At 38.7% G+C, this 11,080-nt stretch overlaps 1 protein-coding gene across 2 annotated transcripts; it reads left to right on the top strand.

The window, feature by feature from the left end:
* Positions 1-2,910: 2,910 nt before the first annotated feature.
* klhl23 (kelch-like family member 23) lies at positions 2,911-7,930 on the top strand. Of its 2 annotated transcripts, none has more exons than XM_041807575.1 (4): positions 2,911-2,975; positions 3,110-4,373; positions 6,946-7,098; positions 7,172-7,930. In XM_041807575.1, exons 2-4 carry the CDS (start codon positions 3,149-3,151, stop codon positions 7,480-7,482), a joined length of 1,689 nt encoding a protein of 562 aa, XP_041663509.1. In that variant the 5' UTR covers positions 2,911-2,975; positions 3,110-3,148; the 3' UTR covers positions 7,483-7,930. The 2 variants fall into 2 exon arrangements, with proteins under 2 accessions (XP_041663509.1, XP_041663508.1); XM_041807574.1 differs by having other exon boundaries at positions 2,918-2,975; positions 3,144-4,373.
* The last annotated feature ends 3,150 nt before the right edge of the window (positions 7,931-11,080 follow it).

Raw genomic sequence — 11,080 nt, 5'->3', positions numbered from 1 at the left:
TCTTGTCATGAAACATAGAAGCTAATATAGATTTCTACATAGACAATGAATATAGATTTTATTTACATGGTCACACCCCATGTACTTGGGCAGCCAAGGTGCGAGTCTGGCCTGTGGCCCCTTTCCGGCATGTCATTCCTCACTCTCAACCCTGTTTCTAACTCTGTCCACTGACATGAATAAAGACATTAAAAACCTGAAAATTATTCTTTGAAAAATGATGCCAAACACAAATTCCCACAGAGACTCCCATTATTGTATCTATGGAAATTAACTAAATCTGGTTGTTTGTACAAGTAATAATGATCTGCGGCTCTGAAAGTGGAAGCTAGGACCCCCTGGGTGGACATGAGCAATAACAGGGTAATGGAGGCAAAAACTGGCAGAAGAAAATGTGAAAAGGCATCACAAGTGGCAAAAACAGTTTTAGAATGATGAAAGTGGGAGTAACAAATAGTAAGAATTGGTTAAAATTGTAAAAATTAGCACATAAATTGGTGAAAATGGGTTAATAGTGGTAAAAATGGGTAAAGAGAGACATCATTAGCCGGAAAGTTGCAAAAATGGCTTAAACATGGCAAACATTGGGTGATGAGTAGTGAATGGGATTAGAAAGTGGCAAAAATTAATGGAAAATTTGGTGAAATGGGATTTTAGAAGCAACAACAATTGGTGATAAGTGACAAAATAGGCTAAAGTGGCAAAAACTAGCAGAAAAAAAGAAAAAGGTGTCACAAATGTCGAAAAATAGTTTTAAAGTGGCAAAAATGGGAGTAACAAACAGAAATGAGCACATAAATGGGTGAAAAGGGGTTAATTAGTGGCAAAATGGGTCAACAGAGGCATCATTAGGCAGAAAGTTGCAAAAATGGTCAGACAATTTAGTGAAATTGGATTTTAAAAATAGTAAAAATTGGTTAAAAGTGGCAAAAATGGGCAAGAAAGGTGGTGAAATGGGAATTTAAAAGCAGCAAAAATATAAAAGTGTGAAAAAAAGTGTTATAAGTGGGTAAAATTGGTTAATAGAGGCAAAAATTGGCATGAAAAATGGTGAAAAAGGCAACACAAGTGGCAAAAATAATTTTAAAATGGCGAAAATGGGGGTAACTGTGATTTGGTGTAAATGTAAAAATTAACATAAATTGATGAAAAAGGGTAAATAATGGCAAAAATGAGTCAACAGCGGCATCATTAGGCAGAAAGTTGCAAATAAGGCTTGAACATGGCAAAAATTGGATAAAGAGTGGTACAATGGGGTTAGAAAGCAGCAAAAAAAAGGCAAAAATTGACAGATAATTTGGTGAAACAGGATTTTAAAAGTAGCAAAAATTGGTTAAAAGTGGCAGAAATAGGCAGGAAAGCGGGTGAAATGGTGATTTTAAAGTAGCAAAAATATAAAAGTGTAAAAACGTGTTAAAAGTGGGGAAAATTGGTTAATAGACGCAAAAACCTACAGAGAGAATGGTGAAAATGTATCACAAGTGACAAAAAAATTGGTTAAAGAAGCAAAAATGGGTGTAAAAGATGGTGAAACTGGATTTTAAAAGAAGTAATGGGGGAAAAAATTGCAGCAATTTGTTTGAAGTGGCAAAAATGGCCAGAAAAAGTAATGAAAAGCATTGAAATATGCCAAGAAATGATTTAAAGTGGCAAAACTGGTCGGTAAAACACCGCGGTTAAAAAAAGGCAAAAATTGGGCAAACTTAAATCTTAAAAAGCGGTTAAAATGGGAAGAAGAAGTGGTTAAGATGGGGTTAAATGTGGTGTAAATATGTAATGACAACAGTACCCAATAATAGTCTGATGCACTTTTCAGCTCGAAAATAAAATAACTGTTAGCCGGGATGCAGGCTAGCATTCAACGTAACCACGAGGCACAAACATCTCATTTTAACGGTTCCCCATTTTTCCTTCCCAATCCATGACAAATTCCTTTTTTCCTTGATAAAGTTCACGTCATTATCCTTGAGTTACCTAGAGTTCCTCTTTCAAAATAAAAGCAGGTCGCTATCCAAACAGGAAGTCAGTAACCCTGTATTCAAGACAGTATAAAAATATAACATGAAACAAAAACGTTTTAGATGCAGAATAGCGAAATTACAGTACAGAAATCCCGAGGTTAACGCTTAGAAAAACACCGTTTCGCCGTTCTGATAATTATACAATTAAGAACGAGTTCTAAAAATAATGCTAGTTGTTGTTTTTATCATTTTTGGCATCAGAACTATTTCAACCTTGTTTCATCACCTGCTATAAATTCCTCACAAGAGCTTTAAGTCCAACTTTCATTGAAAGAACCACACTGAATTAGTTATTAAGCACATTTAATTGATTTTATCTAACGTTTCAAGCCTTGTAACTGTCTCGTGCAAGCTTAAATTCCATCCTATTTTCTATAAAACGACCAGAAAGCGGCTCATGTGGTCTGTGGTCTCGTGCAGCATGAATATCGAGCTGTGTGCTGGTAATCCTTGTCAGGATTAGGTAAAGCTTTGGCCACCCTGGAATTGAGTTCAAAATGCCATGGCAACGACAAGAAAAGGAGGAAAACATGAATGGGGAGCACTGGCTTCATGTCGAGCTGCTCTAAAGGCGATGCTCATTTCTATTAGATTTGTATTCTGTTAACGTTGCTCCTCCGCCGCCTGTGTAAACTAGTGTGCCGTCCGTGAATGCATCACGAGACTATGTGTGGATGGAGGTTATATTTAGACCCAGGGAGGAAAAAAAATCGCGTTGTTGTGTTGAGGGTGATTCCTCTGAATGGTCGCTTGGTTTTGTCAAGGACCTGCTGTAGGAGAGGAGGAGGAGGGGGATGGACGAGACGCAGGAATACCAAAATAGGATCGAGCAGCGTGCGACTGTCCTGCAGGAGCTAAATTAAGATTCATGTGTTTTTGAAGGGAGCATGCAAAGAGAAGACAGGGCCGAATGTCTGTGGACAGCACGAGTCACTCATGAAAACGAGGTTAAAGGTAAGCCTTTTGTGTTTCCAGCCATTTAAAGCCTTTTGTTTTGAGTTAAAAGGTCATTAAAAGGGCATTCGCATTGCAATCAATTATGAATGGGAAGGGGACACCTTGATATTGCTTTGTTTTCAATACTGCAGGTTATTTGAGCTCTGGCATGTGTCATCCCTGCAGAAACAATGTCACATACCCAGAGTGAGATCTACACATACGACTTCTGTGATGGAGACCATGCAGCAGAGCTCCTGGATGCTCTCAGGCATTTCTACGTGGATGGCCTCTTCACGGACGTTTCTCTGCAATGTGGAGAGTCTGGACAGGTGTTCCACTGTCACAAGGCTCTGCTGTCAGCCCGCAGTTCCTATTTCAAAGTCATGTTCACAGCTGATATGATGGAGAGGTCCAACAGTGTCATAAAGCTGACAGGGGTGGACTGTGTTGTCCTGGGTGCTCTGGTGAACTATGTGTACACGGCTCAGGTGTGCATCACTGAAACCAACGTGCAGAGCCTGCTGGAGGCTGCAGACCTCCTGCAGTTCCTCTCTGTGAAACGAGCATGCGAGGAGTTTCTCATTCGCCTCCTGGATGTGGGGAACTGCTTAGGGATGCACGCTTTTGCACAGCTGCATTTGTGTACCAGCCTGGAGAGGGAAGCCCGCAGGGTGATGCTGAGCTGCTTTACAGAGCTCATTCTGCAGGAGGAGTTCCTGGAGCTGGATTATGAGAGGATTAGATCAGTCTTGGCAGCTCAGAGCCTCACCGTGCAGAGGGATGAGGTGTTGATAGATGCCGTAGTTAAATGGGTAACCCATGACTTGGATAACCATGTGCACCATGCTGCAGAGTTGCTGCGCTGCATCCATCTGGACTTGGATGAAGTTTACTTAAAGGCTGCTTTAGAGGTGCATGGACAGAGTTTGCTGCACAGTGAAGGTAAATTGAAAACACTGATCAATCAGGCTTTAAGGTCAAATGGAAAGGAGGTGTCTGCATGCAGAAAGATGTCATCAAGCATGTACATAGTTGGTGGATACTACTGGCACCCTCTTTGTGAAGTCCACATATGGGATCCCATCAGCAACACCTGGGTGCAAGGAAAAGACATGCCTGACCATGAAAGAGAAAGCTACAGCGTAAGCTTACTTGGAGCAAATATCTATGTGACAGGAGGTTACAGGACAAACACGGTGGAGGCTCTGGACACGGTTTCAGTTTATAACTGTGACGATGACGAATGGACAGAGGGCTGTCCCATGATAACAGCCAGATACTACCACTGCTCTGTGGCTTTGCACGGCTGTATTTATGCAGTTGGAGGCTACAGAGGAGGAGCTCCGGAAAAGGAGACAGAATTTTATGATCCTCTGAAAAAGAAATGGTTCCCTGTGGCCAAAATGATCCAAGGTATGCAAAATACAGAGCGAGACATGAATCATTACACCAGAGACAGCAAATTACTGAGATACTCTTGAACATTTCATCACATCACACTGATCAGTTTCTAAATCAGAATGCAAGGGATTTGATTAGGTGTGAAACACTGAAGTAGAAAAAAGAAGTAACACCATTTTTATTAAAGAATATAGTATAGACCAGTGATCATCAACTGGTGGCCTGGGGGCCACATCAGGCCCTCTACAGGTTCCCATCTGGCCCCCAGAAGATTTTTCAAATCAGAAAATGTGCAGAGGAAAAATATGTTCTTTCAAAAACTCCTGATAGGCTTTAAATTGTTGGCTTAATGTTTGCATCCATTTTACAGAAATCCATCCATCAGTCATTTTTAGTGAAAATGATGTGTGATAACACTCATCAGTCCGTTCTTGAATCAAGTGCCTGTTTCACTTGTCAACTTTCCACTTCAGGCGCTTTGATGGTTAAATTTTTCCTGCCATAGAAGCACAACAATAGGTCGGTTTCCCGCTCATTTTCCCCACAAATCACAACACATCATTTTGGTATCAAACCCAGTGATGGACAACATAAATAAGCAGCCAAAATATCACAATCGCCCCTTGTGGCAGTTGCAGTTCAGGCATTTGAGGCTGATCACCTTTGGCTTTGTCTGCTCTGAGGCTGCCAAAATAAGATTAGCAAATTCCGACTAAAACCATGATAAAGCAGTTATTTAGTAGTTTATACAAAGGTCTTTTGATAAGAAACGCATGCATAGGCCTTTTATTGGGGTTTATCAGTGAAACAAGTAAAATTTTTGTTGATTTTTGGTGGCAGTGTTTATATTTTTCTTCTCTCTTGGGTCCTGGGAGGCCTTCACTTTTCTTAGGTACATGGGGGGGTACAAGGAAAAATGGTTGGAAAACACAGGTATAGACATAAGTAATATAGGATTAAATATTAAAACACAAAACTGACAAAAGTTGCAGAGTAGTAGCTTTACAGGTGTGCAGCCTAAATGTAAGTTAATTAACCCTTAGAACTCAGTTATTTTTTTAACCATCATATCTCGTCTGGACTTTTTGTCTTTTTAAAAGCTTGTAAAACATCAACCCTGTGGTGCACAGCCAAGCTCTATACATGCTTTTTTTTCCCCAGGACAACTGGGACTTTAAGAATATATCTAATACAATAATGTCACTGGAATTTTTAAAAAGTTACAGGACTCTAAAGACAAAAGAAAAAAAAAAACAAATTGGAATTTGAAACTCAAAGATTTTTATTGCTAACGCACAGTAAGCAAAAATGACTAAACCTTTTCTTCGCACAGACTTGTTCCTCCATCTCTTGGGGACAAAACAGTGAAAAAATAAACATTCTGTGACTAACGGTTTTTCAAATATCTACATATATACCAAAAAAGTCCATGTGCTTTTTTGCAGGTAGATTAATTTGTGTCAAATGATTATTTGTTCCTCAGAGCAGTAGAGACCCAACAGCTTGCCACTGGTCAACAGCCCCTCCCACAATGCATTGCAGGTAAACAATATGGCGATGCCCGTGATATTCAGCCGAAGTGAAAGATTGAAAATGGATTAAAAATGGGTAAGAAAAGAATGCGTATTATCAGATCAGATGACGTGGATTTAATCTTGCAAGACCTTGGAAAGTCACTAAAGTTCCAGGCTAGCAAGAATGGCTTCCTTTAGGTCTAAGGAGACATCAAGTGCAACAAATAAACGACAAAAAGGTCAGCTTTCAGGGGAAAACAGAGTAAATATCTGTAACTTATGGTTCAAAAGTTATTAATGTTTTTATAAACTTGTCACTTCTTGTATACTACAATGACCCCAGTCAAGTTCTGGGCTTACTAGAAAATGTTTCGGAAGAGCTACAAATGCATGAAGATCATAATCAGTAAAGGCACAATGCAGAGCTTTCATAGGAAAAAACAAGTTAACGTCTATGACTTACAGCCCAAAAGTTACCAATCAATTTACAAGGAGTGTGCCTGCAGCACAGATCCGTACCTCCTGAGCTCTAAGGGTTAACGTCACAAAAACGTCACCTAAGCATTGGGAAAAAAGCCTGTTTTTTGTACTGGAATGAAGTACCTTTATCATAGAGATGCATTGTTTTTTGGTGTTGTTTTTGGGGGCTTTTCATGCCTTTATTGATAGAGGAAGACAGTGGATAGAATCAGAAACAGGGATGAGAGAGCTTGGGAGCAACATGCAGGACAGTGCCACAGGCCTGATTCAAATCTGGGCTGATGCCTCAAACCACTAGGCCACCTGCACCCGTAGAGATGCATTGTTACCTGTAAAATGTCCTGGATTCAAACCTTTGATATAATGATTGGAGATAATAGCATTGAAATGTGTTTTCCATTATGCTGATGGCTTTCAAGATGAACAAACAAATAAAAGCACCAAACTGAATAATTAAAATAAGCAAAACTGTCAAAGTCTAGGAGCTGAGCCTCCTTACAGGTCTGATCCTCACATTTCCACTGAATATGAGTTATATTAGTTAAATATAAGTGATTGATTTACATGTGTGACCTCTGTTTCCTTTAAAGGTGTAGGAAACGCCACGGCCTGTGTAATGGGAGATAAAATCTATGTGACTGGAGGCCACTATGGTTACCGAGGAAACTGCACCTATGAAAAAATCCAAGTCTACAGGCCAGACGTGAATGAGTGGAGTATCTTCACAATAAGTCCCCATCCAGGTGAGTAACAGAGGAAGAGACAGCATGAAAATCATGCTGAGTTTGTCTCTGATTTGAATCCCCTGTTTCCCAGAGTATGGCCTGTGTTCTGTGTCGCACCACAACAAGCTGTATCTTGTGGGTGGACAGACGACTGTGGCGGACTGCTACGACACAGAGAGTGATGAGTGGAGACAGATGCCAGTGATGAAGGAGAGGAGGATGGAGTGTGGGGCAGCGGTTATAAATGACTGTATTTATGTAACAGGAGGCTATTCTGATTCAAAGGGGACTTACCTACAGAATATTGAGAAATATGACCCTCAACTGGACTCCTGGGAGATCGTGGGGACTCTCCCAAGCCCATCAAGATCCCACGGGTGTGTTTGTGTTTTCAGTGTTTAGAGTCATTATCAGTTCTGTTGTCATTTGTGCCGAACCGATCAAAGAATTACCGGAATCTGTCAAAGTGTGAAAATGCCAGGTCCACTACGCTTTTTTACTTCCAACTCAGGGGTTTCACAGTCAGCATTTTTTGTTAAAATGTTTACAGATGGAAGGAAAAACGTCAAGTACTCCAACTCAGAGAAAAAAAATAAGTGGTCTACTTGGCTGTTAAGTGGTTGAATAATAACTGCCATCATAATGTGATTCCTGCCTAAATGAACCACTGTTTTCCACATAAGGTAAACTGGATGTATGGTTTTATTTTTTCTGTTAACTATTTATTAAAAATCTAATATATGAGATTGGAAGTTTCATGTGAACAGTCTAAATTTTAGCTTCTTTTAGTATCAGAATTAAAGTAACTGAGACATGCAACAATTAATGCTTTGCTCAGAAATGAAGATACAAAAAATACATGAAGTATGATTTCAAAATAGTTATGTGCAAACTGATTTAATTTTAAAATAAATGTAAGAATAAAATGTCACATTCCTATAATACAGACATGTTTTTGTAACATTCAAAGGCAAGAAAGGTAACCCTCCTCAAGAGCACAATCTGATAATATTGAATATTAAAACTAGAATTTTTGAGCCAGATTACAGCAGCAGAGTAACAAAGGAATTAATGAGACTGTATTTTGCAGAAGAGCCACACAATGTTTAACTGATTGCCACTGCACTAGAAAAACAGATTATTTTTGTTGTAATTAGATATAATTTTTTTTAGAGTTATTACATATTTGTCACTGTACTTTTAAAGTATTCATTTTTATTTTTTTGTTTAATTTTGGCTTCAACTGTTGCTACCATTGATGCCAATGAAGCATTTTGAACTGAAATGAACTTCATTAAGGAAATAGAGAAACTTATCAAAAACAAATAGTTTCATGAAATTGTGGTGTATAAAATTTAGAGGTAGAAAAGTGCATGACTATTGTACTCAAGTAAAAGTAAAATTAGAGGTGGCCTTGACTTTCCCCCCAATTCCAAAGTTTCAGACAAAATTCCAAAGTTGGAGTAAAATCATAGGAGTCTTGCTAAAGTTGCAGTTCGCTCCCCTTGTCTCAGTCGACTTGATTTTAGCCGTTTTAAGTGGCCTTTCTCCAGTCTTGGTGTTACAACAATATCAAACGTGTTTGATATTGTCTTAAATCTTTAGTCTGGTTGTATGCAAATTGTGTTTCTCATTGACGTAACTGTCTTTCACGACCAATGGGAGCTGATGTTGTGCGTAAGCACATTAACACACTTCATTTTTCAAAATATGAACGTGAGCGAAGATCATTCTAGAGCTGCTGAATGTCAACTCATCCAGGGCGTAGCTAGGGATTTTGGGCCCCCAGAAGGGATATTACACAGGGAACCCTGAACTGGCTAGCCAAGCAACAAATGTTGCATCCTTTCTACAAATATCTATCCATTTTTATGTATTTTTCCAACCATAATTTCCCCATTTATGAGCAATACATTTTACTATGTTTAAATTAAATTTACTGTACCATACCATCTGTAATATTTTTAAGGGAGGAGCAAGGACCCCCCTGTATTTTATTTCACTCTGATACAAATATCGGTCTGTTAAAGGTGCAATGTGTAAAACTGAATATCAACAGCTAGAAGTGGGTTCTAGATTGCATTTCTCTGCTGGAAACTGTGGCAACCAGTTGAATTTAATGTGTATCTGTAATGTGAATACAATACAATACAATAAAACATTTTTTTACCCTTTTTTCCTTTTTTCCTCAATGTTACCATGGAAGCATGTAAAAATCCAAGATGGCAGCATCCATGGAGGGGACCCTCCCTATGTATGAATTAAAGTTTTATTCTGATTTTTTTTTTTTTTTTTTTTTTTTTTCAAAATAGCTATTTTTGAATTTAGATGACTAAACACTTCTTTAGATAGACCGTCTTAGAAAAGTTTTGCTTTATTTTACCAAGTTTGTTCAGCTAAATGCTACTAGGCTAAATATTACACACTGCGCCTTTAACCGATTCATTTGGTCACTTTTGATTCAATAATGACACTAATTACTAAGAAAAAACTAATAAAAACATACTTCTCATTGCAGGCTTCTCAAGCGCCCCTCCCTACGGTGGGCCCGGGTTATCAGTCCCCTTTTTCCCCCCGTGCTACGCCCATGCCGCTCATAACTTAAGAGATTAAAGCACTTCTCTGATCAGAGCTGCTGTCAGATCTCTGCACCTGTGAATTTGTCTGTCAGTTAATTCTAGGCTGACATGACAGGAACAATAAACCGCCACTGGGATTTTAAAAGCAAAAGCCTGATCAGTTTGTTTCTGTGGTGAGATAGTATTTTTATTCTGAAGTGTTTCTGCGATACTTCCTCGGTCGTTGCAGTAACATGCAAAGGTGCTTTGGGGTTTAACTTTCCTTTCGTTTCTACTCGATGTAATGATTTTAAAACATCTGATTAGGAGAGATATAATTAGGAGAGATATAACGCGATCTCCATCTCTTTCTACAGCTTGTTCCCTAATCAAAAATTGCTGTTGAGGATTTCCACCAGATGCATGATGGGAAATAATCTTAAAAGCAATTGTATTTTTGTCTTGTAGTTTGTGGCACCCAGTCTGCAAAATCTTAGCCTGAGACTAAAAACTCAACGGCTTGCCGACAAATTGTCTTTGGATGTGAGAGGGTCTCTGATGCCAGTCTTTTAAGAGTTTTAGAAAACTCCTCTGGTGTAAGGCCAGCATTACACTGGTTTTAAACAGACTTAAGTAAAAGTACTCATCTATAAATTGACTCAAAAGTATTTCATTTAAAGTTTACATTGTATATTGAGAAGTCAAGAACAAGAAGAAGAGAATAGATCTCCAACCAGGCTGCTTAGATAAAGTCAGACCTCAATAATAAAGTACAATACACTGCAATATTGACAGTGTTAACTGAATTCATGTTGACTTAAATATAACCTGGTAAAAGTGTCCATATTGGTCCACACTACTTGTTGTTAAACCACACTTTTGAATGTGTTTGAGAATAATACTACTAAGATGCAGTAACTCTGTATAATTTGTGGCAAGAACAAAGCAGAGTCAACCGTATAGCAAAGCATACAGACAGATGAAAACTATGGGTACATTAGAAGCACCATGAATCCCAGGCATGTAGCTCTAACCCAGTGGATAACTTCACTCATGGTGCAAATGTGTCCCACATTAAAAACAACAATAAGCCACTAGAAACATGAGCAAAAGGAACCCAGCAGTGATCACTGTAAAACAGGCACCATCCAACACAACTAAACACATATTAATTGCATCTAAACACTGTCCAAGGGAATAATGAGGAGCTCCGCCCACACATCCCTCAAGATTTGAAATTGCAGTTGGCTAAACTTAGATCGATTAACTCTTTACAATTCAACTAACACTGGTGGATCAACACTGTCAAATAATATCATTCAAATAAAGGTACTAAAGTGCAATGTCTTCACAAAAACACATGCACACATGACATCTTTACTTACTTGAAATAGATCTAATAGTTCCCGTGTAGAGAGTAATCTTTAATTCAGAACAATTTA

This window comes from Cheilinus undulatus, linkage group 15 (assembly GCF_018320785.1).
Source record: "Cheilinus undulatus linkage group 15, ASM1832078v1, whole genome shotgun sequence".
NCBI lineage: Eukaryota > Metazoa > Chordata > Actinopteri > Labriformes > Labridae > Cheilinus > Cheilinus undulatus.
This window is presented reverse-complemented; position numbering and strand designations above follow the sequence as displayed.

Coding starts and splice junctions, on each gene's coding strand:
- klhl23 (XM_041807575.1), top strand. CDS start 3,149: ATGTCACATACCCAGAGTGAGATCTACACATACGACTTCTGTGATGGA. Junction 4,374..6,945: donor TGTGGCCAAAATGATCCAAG/GTATGCAAAATA, acceptor TTTCCTTTAAAG/GTGTAGGAAACGCCACGGCC. Junction 7,099..7,171: donor CACAATAAGTCCCCATCCAG/GTGAGTAACAGA, acceptor CCTGTTTCCCAG/AGTATGGCCTGTGTTCTGTG.